General features: G+C 37.5%; 1 protein-coding gene across 3 annotated transcripts in view; it reads right to left on the bottom strand.

Annotated features, from left to right (window-relative positions):
- Tif-IA (RNA polymerase I-specific transcription initiation factor RRN3 homolog Tif-IA) overlaps positions 1-22,146 on the bottom strand; it is a 41,346-nt gene that overhangs the window by 5,709 nt on the left and 13,491 nt on the right. For all 3 annotated transcript variants that reach the window (XM_070100681.1, XM_070100683.1, XM_070100684.1), the window contains 5 exons: positions 18,837-18,989; positions 16,543-16,666; positions 9,547-10,191; positions 3,402-3,522; positions 1,857-2,109 (listed from right to left, as the gene is read on the bottom strand). In XM_070100681.1, coding sequence (XP_069956782.1) covers positions 1,857-2,109; positions 3,402-3,522; positions 9,547-10,191; positions 16,543-16,666; positions 18,837-18,989 — 1,296 coding nt within the window. The remainder of the gene's footprint in view (positions 1-1,856; positions 2,110-3,401; positions 3,523-9,546; positions 10,192-16,542; positions 16,667-18,836; positions 18,990-22,146) is intronic.

The raw sequence follows: 22,146 nt of genomic DNA, 5'->3' as shown, positions 1-22,146 counted from the left end.
AAAGGCTCCTATACATTCACTTAACATCTCCCAAAATCTCTCTCTCTCCTCTGCATTCCTCTCTTCTCCAGGTGCATACACGCTTATTATGACCCACTTCTCGCATCCAACCTTTACTTTAATCCACATAATTCTTGAATTTACACATTCATATTCTCTTTTCTCCTTCCATAACTGATAATTTAACATTACTGCTACCCCTTCCTTTGCTCTAACTCTCTCAGATACTCCAGATTTAATCCCATTTATTTCCCCCCACTGAAACTCTCCTACCCCCTTCAGCTTTGTTTCACTTAGAGCCAGGACATCCAACTTCTTTTCATTCATAACATCAGCAATCATCTGTTTCTTGTCATCCGCACTACATCCACGCACATTTAAGCATCCCAGTTTTATAAAGTTTTTCTTCTTCTCTTTTTTAGTAAATGTATACTGGAATTTAGTTCTTCTTTTTTCAACAAACCGGTCGTATCCCACCAAGGCAGGGTGGCTCAAAAAGAAAACTGAAAGTTTCTCTTATTAACTTCAGTAATGTAAACAGGAGAAGGGGTTACTAGCCCCTCGCTCCCAGCATTTTAGTCACCTCTGACAACATGCATGGCTTACGGAGGAAGAATATAAAGTGGAACCCTGTTTTTTGTCTTTAATCCGTTCCAGAAGATTGGCCGAAAACTGATTTGTACGAAAACTGAAGTATAATATTTTTGTAAGAAATAATGTAAATCCAGTTAATCCGTTCCAGACACCCAAAAATATTAACAAAAAATAAATTTTATAGAGAATAACTATAATGTTGCAGCTCTTCAATGGTTAGCTCTTCCCTGTGGTCGTCCACTAACTCTTTCACATCCTGGCCACTCCCATCCAACCCCATGGATTTCCCCAAAGCCACAATAGATTCAACAACAGGCATAAGGTTGTCAAGTTTACACTAACTTACATCAAGTTAGTAATAGAACTAGGCATGAAAAAACACAATAAAAAGTAAAATACATACACAGTACATTCATTACTTACCTTAAAATATTTTTAGTCTTAATGTAGGGCAAAAGGTGAGTAGTACTTATTTGTAGGAAGTCAGGTGTATGTAGCCGGTAGATGCAGGCATGTAGTCCACCTGGGCTACACACCTACACCTACTTACATAGCTACACGACATTTAATGCGGCCCAGAACCATATTATTACCATCGACATACCATGTTCACTGAGTTTAAGCGTTTCTAACAACTACCTTTAGATGCCATCATAAACAAAGGGAGAAGTAATGAATAATTCATGCCGAGAATAATAAACAAAGTGTTATGTATTAAGGGAGGTGAGTGGGCCAACGCAGATTCATATACATACGTTTTCTCTGGTGGTGGACCGGAGAAAACGTAATGTTTTCCCTCCACCTGACTACCACCCCTCCGTAGTACAAACACTTCATGTTTATATGCTATGTGTTTCTTATATAATTTTGAAGAAAATATCATAGACGGATTAATGAAAATGTCTATATTAACATAAAATAAGACATTTGAATGTGCCCAAGAATGATTATCATTACTTATTAGTACATGTATTATTACTATGGCATTAAGACTAGAGGGACACTCTCAGTGAACAAGTAACAAAGGCAGACTGAGTCATGAACGTATGAGCAGCCGCATCCCCCCAGGCAGGTGGACACGTCTGATACGGACGATTTCCGAGCGGATGTATGAAAATTGGGAAATTTCACCAAAAAAAGTGGTCGAAAACTGAATTGTATGATAACCTGAAGGGGTTGGAACATAATCCCATCTTAAGTCAAGGAGCACCTGTATATATTTTATAGCATAACCTTCTTAGGAATTCAAAAGCAGGACATACCTCTGCAAAAGATAGGGATCAAATGGAAAGAACATGTCAAGCGTCATGTTTCCTGTGTATTTTCCTCCATCCACATGTGCAGAGGGGATCCCCAGTCGTTTATTGTTTTCCATGATAGTATAGCAGTAGGCCAGCTGGAAGCGACGTGCCACTACTGCAAAGTTGTTTACAATAGGGGCGGCACACATTCGCAGAGGATTCAACTGGTTCATGACGAGTCGCTCCAAGTTGAGTTTACGAGCTAATTCCAGTCCTGGGTAGGAAGAAAACTCATGTGAATACATTAACCATTAGATCAGAATTATACATGGCCATGAGAAATTAGGCAATACAATTGTTATACAAGTTAGATCCATTCCCAATATAATAAAATGCTAAGCACCACACACAAGAACTGTTGTGTATAACCTCCAGACTGGCTCACCCTCACTATTGTAAACAGTTTCTTTAATAATAGGTAAAGAGAATGATCATATTACAAAATATAAGATATGAAACATAAGAATGAAAATGAATAAATCAATGAAGGTCTATTAAATGAATTATTAATACTATTACAGTGTATGCCCACAATACTTTCAAGTTTATTACTTCTAATCTAATATGCTCTTTTCCTGAAAGCAGCTTATTTCTGGTTTACTTCCTTATTGTTTTCAGTATATTGTACAGTATAAATGAATATTGTATCCTCGCACTGGCAAGTGAAAGAGTGGTGCTTTATTTCTCACTTCTCTACGAGTGTGTACGAAAGTAATTGTAGCTTTCCAGCATTTCTGGGGAAAAAAAAAAAATTGCACTGCTTCACTCACTATGCAAGTGCTGTACATATTTCACTGTGAATGAATATTAAAGTAATGGGAAATGCTACACCTGTAAGGGTCATACAATATCCCAGGGAATGAGAGGCAATCAGGATTGATCTAAGGAAGGGGAGAGCAGCTCCAACTCTTTGGATAAAAAAAACTTTCACCAGCATCAAGGCAACTCTCTTGAAGAGTGCTTGCTGACCTGGCAGTTGTTTCTGTATGATGACTACATTATGACATCTTATTTTCACGAAATAGGCATTCCTGTACTTCATATTTTGATGAAATAAGCATTCCTGTACTTCATAATTTTATCTATGTGGTCTTGTTTGAGATGTTATCTATGCGTATGTACATTACTATTACTTGGATGTGTATTCCCTTTTGTTTTGTGGCTTCCTGATTATGGTTGGTCAGGGCTGGATGGGTGTTGGAAAGGAAGCTGTAATATTTAAAAAGCACATGAGCCTGAGTTCATTCAGTACCTTGTCATTAATAAAAAGGTATACACACACGTTACCAATCAAGCTAAAACTAGCCTTCAAAAATAAAATACAATCACAAAAGTAAATATTGTTATCTTGCACAAAATAAGTAGAAAGGAAGAGGATGAGAGTAGACACAAAGCAACAGACTCTTAATAAATGACAATGAAACTTCTATTACAGCATAATTTCCAGGACCTAAAAATAAATTAATTAGATACTCTCACATGAGATTAAGCTGATACTGTACTTACTTTTGCTGTTTTCTGTATATTCTCGATATCTGAAGGTAAACACATAGAATACAGTCTGACAGGCATAGTAGAAAGGCAAATGAAGCAGTAGGTCCTCATAGTAATTTGTCTGCATTCTTTCCTGGTGATACATGTAATACATAGTATTATTATTATATTCATGGAAAGAGCTAAACCCATAAGGGTCATACAATCCTAAATAGCAGAGGTGAGAGAAATGGTGCAAGAAGGAAGGTGAGTGTGTTGAAGAAAGGGCACTAGCAGTTGATACAGTAAATCAGAGACAATTAAGACATCAGAGAACCTACATTAAAGGTGTGACCATTAGAGAGTACTTTATTTCCGGTTTTAAAAAGCCATATAAATAATAATGGCAGCAGTAACATTGAGTTCCCAAGGCCCAAAAGATTGTAGACACATACCACCTTCACAATAGAGGAAGCAAAGCAATGGCAAAAAAAAATACTAACCATCAGCAATACCATCACATTTCATGAAAGACAAAGGTATTACCACAACATCAACTTATTGAGCTTACAGAAAAGTACAAGATATAAAACCCAATTCAACATTATTCTTAAGCAAGATCCTGTCTCTTGCAACCACTTGATCACCATGACAAAATTACCTAGACACTGAAAAACCCGGCAGATGCAGTTTAGGCATTTTACAAAAGTGTTTGAAAAATGTGATGATGGAATGATAGCTAATAATGCAAGATTCAGAGTATAAAAGGAAAAATAGGGATGTGGATATTCAATTATTTAACCCTTTCAGGGTTTCCGACATACTGGCTTACGCACCAGGGTTATTGACATACTAATACGCGTAAATTTTAGCGCCTTCAAATCTAGCGAGAGAAAGCTGGTAGGCCTACATATGAAAGAATGGGTCTATGTGGTCAGTGTGCACAGTGTAAAAAAAAATCCTGCAGCACACAATGCGTAATGAGAAAAAAAAAAAACTTTGACAGTGTTTTTGGTTTAAAACAGCAACTTTGCAATGTATTATCGTACGGTATTTATGGTTGTATTCTAGTTTTCCTGGTCTCATCTTATAGAATGGAAGACATATTACAGAAATTGAGATGATTTTGATTGGTTTCACAATAAAAAGTACCTTGAATTTGAGCTCAAAGTAGCAGAAATATTTGATTTTTGCCAAAGTTCAAAAGTAAACAAATCATTCCACGCGTCCAATACACGTCAACTGGTGAGTCTAATATGCTTTCACAAGTGCCCTGATATTATTCATACCATTTCTACACAAATAACCTGCACATAAAAGAGAGAAGCTTACGACGACGTTTCGGTCCGACTTGGACCATTGACAAAGTCACACTGAGTGTGACTCTGTCAATGGTCCAAGTTGGACCGAAACGTCGTCGTAAGCTACTCTCTTTTATGTGCGGGATATTTGTGTATCGTTCCAGTCACGGTATTGTGCCTTTTTTTGTCATTTATACCATTTCTACACTGATGCAGTAGTCTGCATAACAGTAAATATTCTATTTTTTGTGAGAATAAAAATTCAAAGTGGAAAGCAAAAGAAATGTAAGAGGGGCCTGGGGAACATGACTAATGAACAGAGGAAATGTTATTTTAGTGCCAGGAATGTCTGTCTTGTTTATTCTGGACCCTATTTGGAAACTGGCATCTTTTGAAATTTGTGTGAAATTGGCAAAATTGCTAATTTCTGACCACTTTATTGGATAGTTAAAATCAGAAAATGGGTGGTTTCTTGTACTCAATCGATAGAAAAAATGGAGTTATAGCGAAATAGTTATGATTTTTGTCGACTAGTACCCTGGAACTGGCCGAAAGTAGGGCTCAAATTGGGTGAAATCGCTGATGTGTAAACATCGCCGAGACCGCTAACTTCGCGAGACCATAATTCCATAAGTTTTCCATCAAATTTCATACTTTTGGTGTCATTATGATCGGGAAAAGATCATCTTTTCATAAGAAAAAATAACTTTTTTTCTGAAAAATTTCCAACCCTGAGAACAAGTTTAGGAGAGGGCCTCTCAACCCTGAAAGGGTTAACAAACAAATCACAGTGATGGTAAGCAAAAATAAATCCTACTAAGAGTGCTATACAGGTAAAAAGCTCATTTCTACCCTAACCCTTTCTCAATCTCATCAAATATAAAAATGCACGCCACACATTCATATCTTATGTGAATACCAAAATAAGCATGAAAATTACTTTAGCAGGTCATTGAAAAACTACAAAATGACAACAAAATCACTTATTTGGGCAAGAGAAAATAACTCATATTTAACAATAGAAAATTCCAACTACTTCAAAATGATAAAAATCTCAAAACAATTACAGGATATGAAATGCAGTCAGACTTGGTTATAGAATGAAAGAAACAGGTCAAGATTTAGGAGCAAAGCAAATGTAGCCAAGATGAGGAAAAATAAGTGTGGATTACAAAAACTTTGGAAGCAAGTCATGTTAGTGATGATCCTCTTAAAAGTACTTAATGAGAATAACATACTAGAGAGAGATATAGGACAAACGGTAGAATAAACTTAAAATATAAGCAACGGTCTCATAAGCACAAATGAAGAAGAGTGCCAATATTCAAAATCCACAACTCTTAACCTGGTACCAGCATATTACTGGTACAACGGAAGTCTTCAAAAGGAAACTAAAGCATGCCTCCACAGAATGTGCTACATATGCCTCCTTGTAAAGGCTATATGGACCCCTAGCTGCAAATCACAACAGCTTGGTTAATCAGGGATTCACAAGGAAGGTTGGCCAAGGGGGACACAAGAATGCTGGGTAATGCAAAACGATCAGCTAAAAAAAATAAACTAAAAATACAGTACTATAGCTAGAGATAACAAATTACCTCATTAAAAAATTATTCCCCTGAAAAAATATAAATATATTTTTAAATAAAAAAATACTTTCATCATCACTCATTCAAACACTGTTTTGTGAATGACATCAAAGCTCAGATGACCTCCTGCACTGCAACATCCCCACCCCTCATTTACAGTTCAGGCAATGTACTTCCCACCTCCAGGATTCAAATCCTGCTAACCAGTTTCCCTAAATCACCATGTTAGTCTACTCACACTCCAACAGCAAGCCCCCACCCCCAAAAGCCACTTACTTCCACTCACTCCTAACACATTCACACTAGCCTATGAGACATCCAAGCTCCCAGCACTCAAAACATCCCTTACCCCATCCCTCCAATCCTTACTGGGAAGACCCCCTACCCCTTTTTACCTCTACCCTAGATTTACACATCCTCCTAGTCATCCTATTTTGCTCCATTCTCTCAATGTCAAAACCCACTCAACAACATCCCCCTCCACCCTCTAAATAATACTTTTAGTAATTCCACATTTTCTAATCTCCAAGTTCCAAATTTTTTGCATAATATTTACATCACATACTGTCCTCAAACATGACATCTCTATTGTATTTATGTAAGTGTGTGTGCACATGAGAGTATAATATGCACACACTGGTACTAGCCAGCTGCACTCTTGTTTGTAAAGCCTAGCACTAAGCAGCTGCAGTCATGCATTGTAATGCCTGGTGCTAGGCAACGAAAAGCACCTAGACACAAACATAACCCTTGATGATGAGCAGAATAGTTCAAAGAGTAGTGAGAGAGGCTGAAGAATAAAGCAGATTGCCATACTCCAATTTAGATAAGATTTACAGTACAATGAAGATGAAGAGATCTTCTATCAGTCTCAAAGAAAGATGGACAAGAGTTTTAAAGAGGTTCAGTTGGTTATGGCAAACTGCTTTCATGGAGGTTATACAAGGGTTCCAGAACATGGTCAAATTCCTCAGAAGGCTGAGGAATTTGACCATATCTCATTCATGGATACAGGAACCATACAGTATAATGTGGAATTACAAGATGCCCTACTGTCCCTAAAAGTAATCCGATGCATTTTAGTAACAGAAAATTTAAACCCACGAGAGATGGCCCAGTCAATTGCATTCTGGAGAAAGGCTGCTACCAGGTAAGCCATGCATGAGCTATGGCAAAATCATTGGCAAAGTGATGACCAAGTATCGGATGGAAGAACAGAGGCAAGGTCATTAATAGCAAGCAGAAACAAGGAGGTGTTATGAACACAACCCTGAGGGATGCCTTTAGCCTGGACAAAGGGAATAACATATTAACCCAGACACAAAAGTCTCTCTCCCTCAAGAAATTTTCAAGGAAGAGCAGCAGATTGTCTCGAAGACCCAAGGAATAAGCCTGGACAAAGATGTTGTGATATGCAAGGTAAATTAGAGTAATATCAAACAAAATGGAAAAGTTTAGTGTAGCACAAAAATATTCAGGCACTTTATGAAAGAAAATAAAAGATTCAGCTGTTAATTCTAATTAAATCACAAAAAAATATATATAGTTGAAAATCTGAATGAAAATAAATAAGCACAGTACAGTATAATGTTAAAGGACAAACAATTTTTCTTTTCTTTTTTCAACACACTGGCCATCTCCCACTAAGGCAGGGTGACCCAAAAAAAAAAGAAACTCACAATCATTCACACTATCACTGTCTTTGAAGGAGGTGCACAGATACAACAGTTTAGATGTTACTCTAAATGACAAATATCCCAAACTCTTCCTTTAAAGTGCAGGTACTGTACTTCCCACCTCCAGGACTCAAGTCTGACCAACTGGTTTCCCCGAATCCCTTCACAAAATATTACCTTGCTTAAACTCCAACAGCTCATCAAGTCCCAAAAACCATTCGTCTCCTCTCACTCCTATTTAAAATGTTCATATATGCCTACTGCATGTCCAAGACCCTTGGACACAAAACCTCTTTTATCCCCTCCCCCTCCATCCTTTCCTAGGATGACCCCTACCCCTCCTTCCCTCCACCACAAATTTATACAAGTCATCCTATTGTGTTCCATCCTCTCAATAACCCCTCCTCAGCCCTCTGAATAATACTTTTAGTAACTCCACACCTCCTCCTAATTTCCATACTACGAATTCTCTACATAATATTTATGCCACACACTGCCCTTAGACATGACATCTTCACTGCCTCCAGCCTCCTTCTTGCTGTAACATTCACAAGCCATGCTTCACACTTATGTAAGTATTGGTAACACTATACTTTCATACATTACCTTATTTGCCTCCATGGATAATGTTCTTGTCTCCAATGATACCTAAGTGCACCACCCACCTTTATTCTTTCATCAATTCTATGGTTTACCTTTTCCTTCAATAACCCATCCACTGACAAGTCTACTCCCAAATATCTGAACACATTCATTTCTTGCATATTCCTTCCCTCCAATCTGATACTCAATTTTTCTTTACCTAACTCGTTTGATACCTTCATCACCTTACTTTTATCTATATTCACTTTCAACTTTCTTCCTTTACACAAAACAATAAAATTATCTGCAAATATATTAAAATGCCATATATGATAAGCATGATGCATTTTGAGAATATCAGAATAACTCTACAGAGAGAAGCGAAGAGTAGACATAACCTACTAAGCAGGGATGAGCAAAGTGATGGGAGGATTACAATACAGTATTTTGTAAGGCTCATTAGTTACGATCTGTTTCTTATCTACAGATATTTATAATTTTCTAAAGACAAGTGAAATCAGAGGTGGTGCAGCAAATGAAGTCAATGGTGGTGCAGTAAATGAAATCAATGGTGGTGCAACACCAAGTGAAGTTTGAGGTGGTGGAAACTAAACATTTAGATGGCAGTTCCAAGAAGCAGCCACCTTTTGAAGGTCAAAATTAAATCCCTTAAAAAAAATAGAATTTTGAATTGTTTCATCTAAGGTATTTTAACTTACTCTTACCTTAAAGCATTTTCAGCAGAACAAAGTTTTCCAAACTGCACCACTTCTGACCTCACATACTGGGAAACACATTACTACATTCATGGGCAAACACTAAACCCATAAAGTTATACACCTCTGAAACAGGAGGAAGTTAAGAAACATGACTGTCTTTACCTGATAACTAATCCCACATGATGTGATATACAAAAAAAAATTGTAATCCTTTGCCCACTCATGCTTTGCTTTCCCTCTGCTTGGTGGCTCATGTTTTTGTTAACTAGTGCTACTGAACATTTTAGTAATATCTAACTCAAGCAACTTACCTGGTTTTCAAGATAAGTGCTGCACCATGCACAGATTAACTCCAGGCATGAATTAACATGAATAAATGGTATGTATTTTCCTCGGGCTAAGAGGCTACCAATATAAGCCATGGCATTTCGTCTAATATCTCTTGAACAACTGGGATTTTCAAATTTTTTAATTCTTAAAAAATCTAGGAAGATAGTAGCCAAACCTGGTCTTAAGGCAAGGAGGTAAAACAACAGAAACTGAACATGTGATGACGAATGAGTACACAAAATGATGTTGGAGAACACTTCTTTTAGTTCAGTAAAAAGAAGTTTTATTGCTTCTATGTCATGTTCACTTCCACCACATTCACATCCTATTGTTCTATTTTCACCACCATTACTTAACCTGACTGACCCTGCACGGCACTTTTTTTTACCGTCCTGTAATGGTTCCCATGTGTATTTTAATTGCAAACTATTCTTGCCAAGTTCTGTGGGTTTTCCAGGCTCAATAATGCCATGACAAACATTATGAACATACTGAAGCATAATGATCATCAGTACATCCAATGTATTTCCATCCTTGTTATCCATGATAGTGAATGTTGTTTTCAAAATAATTTCATCATCATCCTTTTCTATCTTCATTTGTTCCTTGCTCTCACATTCCAGTGTCTGAAAAAAAAAACTTTAATGATTAAAAAAAGAACTTTTAAGTGCCTCATTTTTTAGTGCAAATGTTTGTACCTTAGGAATTTAATAAAGTAGGAATGGTCTCAAATATTTTTATACATTAATATTAATTCAGTGGAAGAAAAAAGCCCTTGTAATGAAGGGTTTCAGATGCTACATTGCAAATAACCAAATAACAATACTGTATCTACCACATTTGGCAAAGTCAACACAGTGAGGTAAGATATCCACAACAATATCTCTGCTGTTTCACAGACAGTGTACAGTACTAAACATGAATTATTAAAAACAGAAACATGTCATTCAATCGTTCCTTCCAATAAACTATTTTATAAAAATCCTTTTCATTTTTTTTTTAACATGTCAGTCATCTCCCACCAAGGCAGGGTGACCCAAAAAAGCCAATAATGCAAACCTCTCCTTTAAAGTGCAGGCATTGTACTTCCCACCACCATGACTCAAGTCTGGCTAACCAATTTCCCCTGAATCCCTTCACAAAGTATTACCCTGATCACACTCCAACTGCTCGTCAAATCCCAAAAACCATTCATCTCGATTCACTCTTATCTAACATGTGCTCTGCTGTATGTCCAAGCCCTTTGCACACAAAACATCTTTCACCCCCTCCCTCCATCCTTTTCTAGGATGACCCCTACCTTTCCTTCCCTCTGAACAATACTTTTAGTAACTCACATCTTCTAATTTCCAAACTAAATTCTCTGCATAATATTTAAACCACACATTGACTTTAGTTACAACACCTCCAGTGCTTCCAGCCTCCTCCTTGCTGCAGCATTTACAACCCATCTTTCACACCCATATAAGAGTATTAGTACCAATATACTCTAATACATTCCCTTCTTTGCCTTCATGGACAATGTTCTTTGTCTTCTCAGATATCTCAATGAACCACCCACTCTTTTTCCTTCATTAATTCTATGGTTTACCTAGTCCTTCATAAACCCATCTGCTGACAAGTCTGCTCCCAAATATCTGAACACATTCACTTCTTCCATACTCCCTCCTTCCAATATGTCCAAATTTTTTTTCTTTACCAAACTCATGTAATACCCTCATCACCTTACCCTTATCTATGTTCCCTTTCAACTTTCTTCCTTTACACACCCTCCCAAACTAACTTTTGCAACTTTTCTTTAGAATCTACCAAAAGCACAGTATCATAAGCAAACAATAACTGTGTCAACTCCCATTCTGAATTTGATTTCCCATAATTTAATGCCACCCCTTCTCCCCAACACCCCAGCATTTATTTCTTTTACAACCTCATCTATAAAAATGTTAAACAACCATGGTGACATTGCACATCCCTGTCTAAGGCTTACTTTTACTGGGAAGTAATTTCCCTCTCTCCTACATACCCTAACGTGAGTCTCACTATCCTCATAAAAAACTCTTTACAGAATTTAGTAACTTACTAACTATTCCATACACCTGCAACATCATTAATTATATTTGACAATATTTGTTCAAATATTTGCAATATTCTTAAAATTGTTCCTGTCTACTGTGTTTATATTTTCATTACATGAATATATAATTCACATGTGAAATAATATACTATAATCAATAACATAACTAAAGCAAAATATTCTCACTGAGAAATGTTTTGTGAAAATTAATAAAATTTTATATTTTTTTTTTTTTTTTTTTTTTTTTTTTTTTTTTTTTTTTTCAACAAGTCGGCCGTCTCCCACCGAGGCATGTTAGATGAAGGGAAAAAAATAGACAAGTGGAAAGAAAAGAGAGTATCTATTAATGCTAAAAACAAAGGAAAATGGTTCAAGGGTACACTAATACTTTTACATGGGTGCTTAACTTTAAACATTGCAGTGAGGAGGCTAGAGGGTGTGATGTCATATGTGAGAGCAATATGCTGTGTGAATATAATGTAATGAATTTGGAGCTCAGAAAGGATAAAGCAGAATAAAGTATACGTATCCATAATATTTAAACCACACATTGACTTTAGTTACAACACCTCCAGTGCTTCCAGCCTCCTCCTTGCTGCAGCATTTAGGTAGTAGGTTGGTAGACAGCAACCACCCAGGGAAGTACTACCGTCCTGCCAGATGACTGTGAAACAAAAACCTGTAACTGTTTTGCATGATGGTAGGATTGCTGGTTTTCTTTTTCTGTCTCATAAACACGCTAGATAACAGGGATATCTTGCTACTCCTACTTACACTTTGGTCACACTTCACAGACACGCACATGCATATATATATATACATACATCTAGGTTTTTCTCCTTATTCTAAATAGCTCTTGTTCTTTTTTATTTCTTCTATTGTCCATGGGGAAGTGGAAAAGAATCTTTCCTCCGTAAGCCATGCGTGTCGTATGAGGCGACTAAAATGCCGGGAGCAATGGGCTAGTAACCCCTTCTCCTGTATACATTTACTAAAACAGAGAAGAAGAAAAACTTTATAAAACTGGGTTGTTTAAATGTGCGTGGATGTAGTGCGGATGACAAGAAACAGATGATTGCTGATGTTATGAATGAAAAGAAGTTGGATGTCCTGGCTCTAAGCGAAACAAAGCTGAAGGGGGTAGGAGAGTTTCAGTGGGGGGAAATAAATGGGATTAAATCTGGAGTATCTGAGAGAGTTAGAGCAAAGGAAGGGGTAGCAGTAATGTTAAATGATCAGTTATGGAAGGAGAAAAGAGAATATGAATGTGTAAATTCGAGAATTATGTGGATTAAAGTAAAGGTTGGATGCGAGAAGTGGGTCATAATAAGCGTGTATGCACCTGGAGAAGAGAGGAATGCAGAGGAGAGAGAGAGATTTTGGGAGATGTTAAGTGAATGTATAGGAGCCTTTGAACCAAGTGAGAGAGTAATTGTGGTAGGGGACCTGAATGCTAAAGTAGGAGAAACTTTTAGAGAGGGTGTGGTAGGTAAGTTTGGGGTGCCAGGTGTAAATGATAATGGGAGCCCTTTGATTGAACTTTGTATAGAAAGGGGTTTAGTTATAGGTAATACATATTTTAAGAAAAAGAGGATAAATAAGTATACACGATATGATGTAGGGCGAAATGACAGTAGTTTGTTGGATTATGTATTAGTAGATAAAAGACTGTTGAGTAGACTTCAGGATGTACATGTTTATCGAGGGGCCACAGATATATCAGATCACTTTCTAGTTGTAGCTACACTGAGAGTAAAAGGTAGATGGGATACAAGGAGAATAGAAGCATCAGGGAAGAGAGAGGTGAAGGTTTATAAACTAAAAGAGGAGGCAGTTAGGGTAAGATATAAACAGCTATTGGAGGATAGATGGGCTAATGAGAGCATAGGCAATGGGGTCGAAGAGGAATGGGGTAGGTTTAAAAATGTAGTGTTAGAGTGTTCAGCAGAAGTTTGTGGTTACAGGAAAGTGGGTGCAGGAGGGAAGAGGAGCGATTGGTGGAATGATGATGTAAAGAGAGTAGTAAGGGAGAAAAAGTTAGCATATGAGAAGTTTTTACAAAGTAGAAGTGATGCAAGGAGGGAAGAGTATATGGAGAAAAAGAGAGAGGTTAAGAGAGTGGTGAAGCAATGTAAAAAGAGAGCAAATGAGAGAGTGGGTGAGCTGTTATCAACAAATTTTGTTGAAAATAAGAAAAAGTTTTGGAGTGAGATTAACAAGTTAAGGAAGCCTAGAGAACAAATGGATTTGTCAGTTAAAAATAGGAGAGGAGAGTTATTAAATGGAGAGTTAGAGGTATTGGGAAGATGGAGGGAATATTTTGAGGAATTGTTAAATGTTGATGAAGATAGGGAAGCTGTGATTTCGTGTATAGGGCAAGGAGGAATAACATCTTGTAGGAGTGAGGAAGAGCCAGTTGTGAGTGTGGGGGAAGTTCGTGAGGCAGTAGGTAAAATGAAAGGGGGTAAGGCAGCCGGGATTGATGGGATAAAGATAGAAATGTTAAAAGCAGGTGGGGATATAGTTTTGGAGTGGTTGGTGCAATTATTTAATAAATGTATGGAAGAGGGTAAGGTACCTAGGGATTGGCAGAGAGCATGCATAGTTCCTTTGTATAAAGGCAAAGGGGATAAAAGAGAGTGCAAAAATTATAGGGGGATAAGTCTGTTGAGTGTACCTGGTAAAGTGTATGGTAGAGTTATAATTGAAAGAATTAAGAGTAAGACGGAGAATAGGATAGCAGATGAACAAGGAGGCTTTAGGAAAGGTAGGGGGTGTGTGGACCAGGTGTTTACAGTGAAACATATAAGTGAACAGTATTTAGATAAGGCTAAAGAGGTCTTTGTGGCATTTATGGATTTGGAAAAGGCGTATGACAGGGTGGATAGGGGGGCAATGTGGCAGATGTTGCAAGTGTATGGTGTAGGAGGTAGGTTACTGAAAGCAGTGAAGAGTTTTTACGAGGATAGTGAGGCTCAAGTTAGAGTATGTAGAAAAGAGGGAAATTTTTTCCCAGTAAAAGCAGGCCTTAGACAAGGATGTGTGATGTCACCGTGGTTGTTTAATATATTTATAGATGGGGTTGTAAGAGAAGTAAATGCGAGGGTCTTGGCAAGAGGCGTGGAGTTAAAAGATAAAGAATCACACACAGGGTGGGAGTTGTCACAGCTGCTCTTTGCTGATGACACTGTGCTCTTGGGAGATTCTGAAGAGAAGCTGCAGAGATTGGTGGATGAATTTGGTAGGGTGTGCAAAAGAAGAAAATTAAAGGTGAATACAGGAAAGAGTAAGGTTATGAGGATAACAAAAAGATTAGGTGATGAAAGATTGAATATCAGATTGGAGGGAGAGAGTATGGAGGAGGTGAACGTATTCAGATATTTGGGAGTGGACGTGTCAGCGGATGGGTCTATGAAAGATGAGGTGAATCATAGAATTGATGAGGGAAAAAGAGTGAGTGGTGCACTTAGGAGTCTGTGGAGACAGAGAACTTTGTCCTTGGAGGCAAAGAGGGGAATGTATGAGAGTATAGTTTTACCAACGCTCTTATATGGGTGTGAAGCATGGGTGATGAATGTTGCAGCGAGGAGAAGGCTGGAGGCAGTGGAGATGTCATGTCTGAGGGCAATGTGTGGTGTGAATATAATGCAGAGAATTCGTAGTTTGGAAGTTAGGAGGAGGTGCGGGATTACCAAAACTGTTGTCCAGAGGGCTGAGGAAGGGTTGTTGAGGTGGTTCGGACATGTAGAGAGAATGGAGCGAAACAGAATAACTTCAAGAGTGTATCAGTCTGTAGTGGAAGGAAGGCGGGGTAGGGGTCGGCCTAGGAAGGGTTGGAGGGAGGGGGTAAAGGAGGTTTTGTGTGCGAGGGGCTTGGACTTCCAGCAGGCATGCGTGAGCGTGTTTGATAGGAGTGAATGGAGACAAATGGTTTTTAATACTTGACGTGCTGTTGGAGTGTGAGCAAAGTAACATTTATGAAGGGATTCAGGGAAACCGGCAGGCCGGACTTGAGTCCTGGAGATGGGAAGTACAGTGCCTGCACTCTGAAGGAGGGGTGTTAATGTTGCAGTTTAAAAACTGTAGTGTAAAGCACCCTTCTGGCAAGACAGTGATGGAGTGAATGATGGTGAAAGTTTTTCTTTTTCGGGCCACCCTGCCTTGGTGGGAATCGGCCAGTGTGATAATAAAAAAAAAAAAAAAATCCATTAGATGCATAAATTTTGGGTGGAAGAAAGGATGGGTAGGGGTTGTCCTAGGAAACATTGGAATGAGTGGGTAAAGGAGGATTTAAGTGTAGGAACTTAAGCATTTAGCAAGTATGTGTTAGCATGTTAGAGCAGAGAGAATGTTTCATGGCTTCACATTCTGTTAGTGTGAGCAAGGTAAGATTTATGAAAAAATTCACAGAATGCAGTTAGCCTGGCTTGAGTCAGGGAGTGAGAAGTACAGTGCCTGAGCTCTTAAGAGAAAATCGAGTGGGGATGTTGCAGTTTGGAGGAGCATTTGAACTGTTATGTATGCATGAATGACAGTGAATATTCTTCCTTTGGGCCACCCTAACTTGGTAGGAGATAGCCAGTAAGGTTGAAAAAAAAAAAAGTGAAAATGTCCTCCAGCACTAATGCTGTATATCTCTTTCCAAGTAAAAGTAAAGTGTATGTATTCCCCCAAGCCAAGTCATAATGATTATATCTTTGACATTTCATGAGGATCTTGACTAATAAAACATTTTGAGCATCAAAGGAAATTCATTTACTGGGTAGGTCTACAGCTGATGGGGTACTGTACCAAAAGTGTTTATATAGACTACGTGGAACAAAGGATAATGGTCTAAAGCTAACACATAATTATAGACAAGAGACAATGGAAATCTCATAAAATAAAATCCTTTAAGAACCACCATATTAAATATTTCATCGTCTTCACTATTTCCATCTTCCTCCACCTCCTCCTCATCCTCATCATTGTCATCTTCTAATGGAGTCAGTGCAGAGCGTGGTATGTGGACATCAATTGTTGCCATGCTGTAGAGAACAAAAATTTAATAAAACGATAGGTATGTATCTATATAAATAAAAAATTAGTATTCTTCTTCTTTCAACACACCGGCCGTATCCCACCAAGGCAGGGTGGCCCAAAAAGAAAAACGAAAGTTTCTCTTTTTAAATTTAGTAATTTATACAGGAGAAGGGGTTACTAGCCCCTTGCTCCCGGCATTTTAGTCGCCTCTTACGACACGCATGGCTTACGGAGGAAGAATTCTGTTCCACTTCCCCATGGAGAAAATTTAGTACTATACATAAATATATATTTAGGTATTTTAACACACTAGGTGCCTTCCACCAAGGCTGGTTGACCTGAGAGAGGAACTTTAACAATCATTCACTTTATCACTGTCTTGCTAGAAGCACATAGACACTACAGTTCAGATGCCCCTCCAAACTGCAAATATTCCAAACCCCTCCTTCAGAGTGTAGGCAGTGTACTTTTCAACTCCAGGAAGTTCAACTAACCAATTCCCTGAATCCCTTCACAAAATGTTACCTTGTTCACACTCCAACAGCTTGTCAAGTCCCAAAAAACATTTGCCCCCACTCATTCCTATCTAACACACTCAAAATTTACTGTTATGCAGACTACTGCATTATTGTAAAAATGGTATAAATAATATCAGTGCACTAGTGAAAGAATATCAGACTCCCCAGTTGACATGTATTGGACGTGTGGTGTGATTTGCTTACTCTTGAACACTGGTAAAAATCGAACATTTCTGCTACTTTGAACTCAATTTCAAGGTCGTTTTCATCGTGAAACTAATAAAAATCATCTCTATTTCTGCAATATGATTTCCATTTTATCACCTGAGACCATGAAAATGAGAATACAACGATAAATACTATATGAAAATACACCTCAAATTCGGCGTTTTAATCCTAAAAAACGGTCCATTTTTTTTCTCATTATGCACTGCATGCTGCAGGATTTTTTTTATGTGGTGCACACTGACCACACAGACCCATTCTCTCACATGTGGGCCTACCAGCTTTCTCCTGCTTGATTTGAAGCCACTAGAATTATTGAGTATATATATACGTCCGAAACACTGGCTCGTAAGACGTATATATACGACCAAAACCGTCAAAGGCTTAATGGTCCAAGTCGGGCCGAAATGTCATCAAAGTTTCTTTCTCCTATGTGCGGGTTATTTGTATATGGTATGTAATTTTCATATTAATGTGAAAATGTACCTCAAGTATCCAGTTATTAGTCTTAGTATGTGCAAACATACTGCACATCCCTGCAGTTTGACGCTTATTCAAATCTACAGACTTCCTGTCTGCAAGATGAGTGGGACAACTAATAACACCCATAACCTAATATGGCTGGTCTAACATGCGGTCAGGAATGGGTTGACATTATTTATATGTACAATTATTACAATAATGCAGTAGTCTGCATAACAGTAAATCTATTTTTTGTGTGAATAAAAATTCAGAACGGAAAGCAAGCATAATATAAGAGGGGTCTGGACACATGACGTTCTTTTAAAGCTAGGAATATCTGCAGTGTTCATTCTGGACACTATTTTGAAATTGGCATCTCTTGAAATCTGTGTGAAATTGGCCGAATTACTGATTTCTGATCACTTTATTGGGTAGTTGAAATAGGTAAATGGGTGATTTTTTGTACTCGATCGACAGAATAGAAAGAATACTAGAAAACAGCTTTGAGTTTCATTGATTGGAACAATGGAATTGGCCAAAAATAGGGCATCAAGTGAGCGAAATCATTGATGCATAAATATCATCGAGACTGCTAACTTTGCAAGAGCATAATTCCATAAGTTTCCATCAAATTTTGCATTTTTGGTTTCATTACCTTCGGAAAAAGTCTATCATTTCATAAAATAAAATAATTTTTTTTTAAATTCTTCGACACTTTGAGTAAGTTTGTGAGCAGGGGTTGCGACAGTGAAAGGCTTAACTAACTTGTACAGATTTACAGGGTATTTTAAAGGTAGCATGAGGTGGTTAGCTATTGGGTTAAGTGTATTCTAGCCTAACCACTTTGTAATCCAGCAAAACCACTAATCTGACACCCTACAGGTCTCAATGATGCCAGATTAGTGATGGTCAACCTGTAATGTCTGACTATTCTAGTAATGATTACTTATAAAGGTGTATAAGTACTCACTTTGTGATGATAATTTCAAGAAGACCCACTCGCAAATGAGGAAGAAAGCTGCACAAGTGTAACAAGTTTTGGGTATAAACAGCATGTTGATGAACATGCTGTCGAAAATAGGGCATACACTTCCTAGCCAACACCAACAATTTGTCTCGGATCCTGTGAAAAGTGTACAAAAATACAAAATTATGGAAAAAGCTTGACTTAGCAGAGCCTGATTTAAAAGATATCAGACTTAATGGATAAAATCTGCTGTCAAGCATATCTCTATTGCCTTCAGGCTCATCTTCACTACAATGTTTATACCCTTTAAATGCTTTAAGTTAACAGAATCATTCCATATTTAAATTGAAAAACTAATTGCAATCAAGACTTACAGCCATTCACAATACAGAAAAACAGACTCACTTCATTCAATATTTCACCACTAGCCTACAATGGCTCCTTCAAAAATAACTATATTATAAATGATATACAATACAGCAATACCTTGCATTGTACAGTTTTGAACAATACAGGTTTTGATATAATACAGTTCATAAATTTAATAATATAAATTTCATTTACTGTATTTTACAGTAAACAAGATTATTTCCCTCTGTTCTTCTTACATCATTGTTTAGGGTTTCAAATTAGTAAGTTTATTTAGGTGCAGGTATACATAAATACAGTTACACAAACAAAAAAAAAAAGTGTAAATTACCTATGATAACCCAAAAAAGTCAAACAAGTGACTTATTTCCACTGGGGTCCTTGATTTCCATTGAGGTACTTGATTTCCACTGTATACAGAATGGTTCTTCAGTTTACCTGTGCCTGGCAGTATTTTTGTGACTTTGAATGTCAGTCAATTTAGCTGCAATTGAACATTTGCAGAACACTATCACTCATATAAGTCACGTACAGTACATATGTGAACTGGACCTGACTGGCAGTGTTCTCTTTCTACTCACTGTCTTGATGCATGCAAATGAATGTGTGTATGGCTAAGATTACCTGGAGAGGGTTACGGGGGTCAATGCCCCCGCGGCCCAGTCTGAGACCAGGCCTCATGGTGGATCAGGGTCTGATCAGCCAGGCTGTTACTGCTGGCCGCACGCAAGCTGACGTACGAACCACAGCCCGATTGGTCAGGTACTGACTTTAGGTGCCTGTCCAGTGCCTTGTTGAAGACAGCCAGGGGTCTATTGATAATCCCCCTTATGTATGCTGGGAGGCAATTGAACAGTCTCGGGCCCCGGACACTTACTGTGTTGTCTCTCAGTGTACTTGTGGCGCCCCTGCTTTTCATCGGGGGAATGTTGCATCTCCTGCCGTGTCTTTTGCTTTCATATGGAGTGATTTTCGTGTGCAGGATTGCATATTAATTTATGATAGTTTTTTCATGTTTATGTTTTCAAGTTTATTGATTTTACTATTTAATAAGAGTACATACATTTGTACTGCCCTCGGAAGAATTCACATTGGATGAATTATCATTGTTAACTGCGAAAGTAGAAGACACTGGTGACTTCATAATGAGTGCAAATCCAAACACTGAATGAATCATTAGAGTTAGGTGGGCATTACAAAAACTACATTCAACTATTATTTTTCAAAATAAAAATGATCCTTTTCTTTACTGCATATATGGTACACTGTTTATTTACAGCTGTAATGAAAATCTTTATTACTATTATTTGTTTGTTTTTCTCTTTTGTAATTTTTTTATTCGCAAATGTGTGCAAGAGTTTCGTGTGCACTGATTTGTACTAAGCAAATGGCTAAATATTTTTGCAATCCAATGCATTTAATCATATTGTTGGAACCCATTACACTAAGACACATTATAATAGCACCTTGATCAGTATGGCAGTTTTTTGACATTCATTAACTTTGTCAGGGTCCAGAGGCCAAATTTCAAAGTGTGCACCAGGGCCCAAGAATTTTCAAAAAATAATTTTGTTATTTTTTCTTATGAAATGGTAGAGAATCTTTTTCTGAAGGTAATAAAACAAAAAATACAAAATATGATTGAAACTTGATGAAATTATGCTCTCGTGAATTTTGATGTGTCAGCGTAATTTATGCATCGGCGATTTTGCCGAATTTGACTCCCATTTTAGGCAAATCACATTATTCCAATTGACCAAATTCTTAGCTATTTCACTAGTATTACTTCTATTCTATCGATTGAGCACAAGAAATCGTCAAGTCAACTGTTTTAACTACAAAATAAAGTGATCGGAAATTGGTAATTTGGCCAATTTAATACAAAGTTCAAAATATTCCAATTACAAAATAGGGTCCAGAATAAACAATGCAGGCATTCCTGGCACTAAACTAACATTTCCTCTGTTCATTAGTTACGCTTTCAGGCTTTACAAATTAATTCCATTTTGATTTTTTATTAACATAATGAATTTTTATTCAAACCAAAAAATAGAAGATTTACTGTTATGCAATATTGTAATAATTGTATAAGTAATATCACCACATTTGTGAACGTATATTAGACCCACCAGCTGGTGTGTATTAGACATGTGAGGTCATTTGTTTACTCTTGAACATCGGCAAAAATTTAACATTTCTGCTACTTTGAGCTCAGTTTCAAGCCATTTTCAGTACTAAAACCAATCAAAATCATCTCTATTTCTGTAATATCTCTTCCATTCTATCAAATGAGACCAAGAAATCGCAAATACAACTATAAAAAACATACGAAAAAACACTGCAAAGTCGCTGTTTTAGTCAAAAATTACGGTCTCAGTTTTTTTCTCTCATTATGCACTGTGTGCTGCAGGATTTATTTTATGTGGTGCACACATACCACATAGATGTATTCTCCCATATCTAGGCCCAAATTTACCGCTCACAGCTTATCAGAGTGAGCTGAGCTCGTGACGTAGATCTATGGTTTGGACCCTCAACGTAAAGCTGTAGATCTACAGCATGGACCCTGAAAGGGTTAATCATACTATGCAAGGTACTGCTGTACTGACAAGTTGATAGATTCTTGGGTATTGCACATGTGCTTTGTTCTTCAAAAATGACCAAGTTTAAAAAAAAAAACTTGTATCTATATCTTTAGGCATTTTAGCCTTTCCAAAAGACATCTTCAGGAATTATGAGTGTGAAGCCAGTCAGTAAGAGCCTATGTAGAGGTATATTGTACACCTCACTTGGCTGCCAAGTAGAGTACAGTGATATGTCTATACATATCTGCATATACGAACCCCCAACTATTAATGCCAATTACAAATGTCAGAACTGCAAACAATGTCAGTAAGAAATAAGAGGTAAAAGAGTGGAGAGAAAATTAGTGAATTAGTTTATT

This window comes from Cherax quadricarinatus, chromosome 74 (genome assembly GCF_038502225.1).
Source record: "Cherax quadricarinatus isolate ZL_2023a chromosome 74, ASM3850222v1, whole genome shotgun sequence".
Lineage (NCBI taxonomy): Eukaryota > Metazoa > Arthropoda > Malacostraca > Decapoda > Parastacidae > Cherax > Cherax quadricarinatus.
The sequence above is the reverse complement of the archived record's forward strand: the minus strand, read 5'-3'. Positions and strand labels throughout refer to the sequence as shown.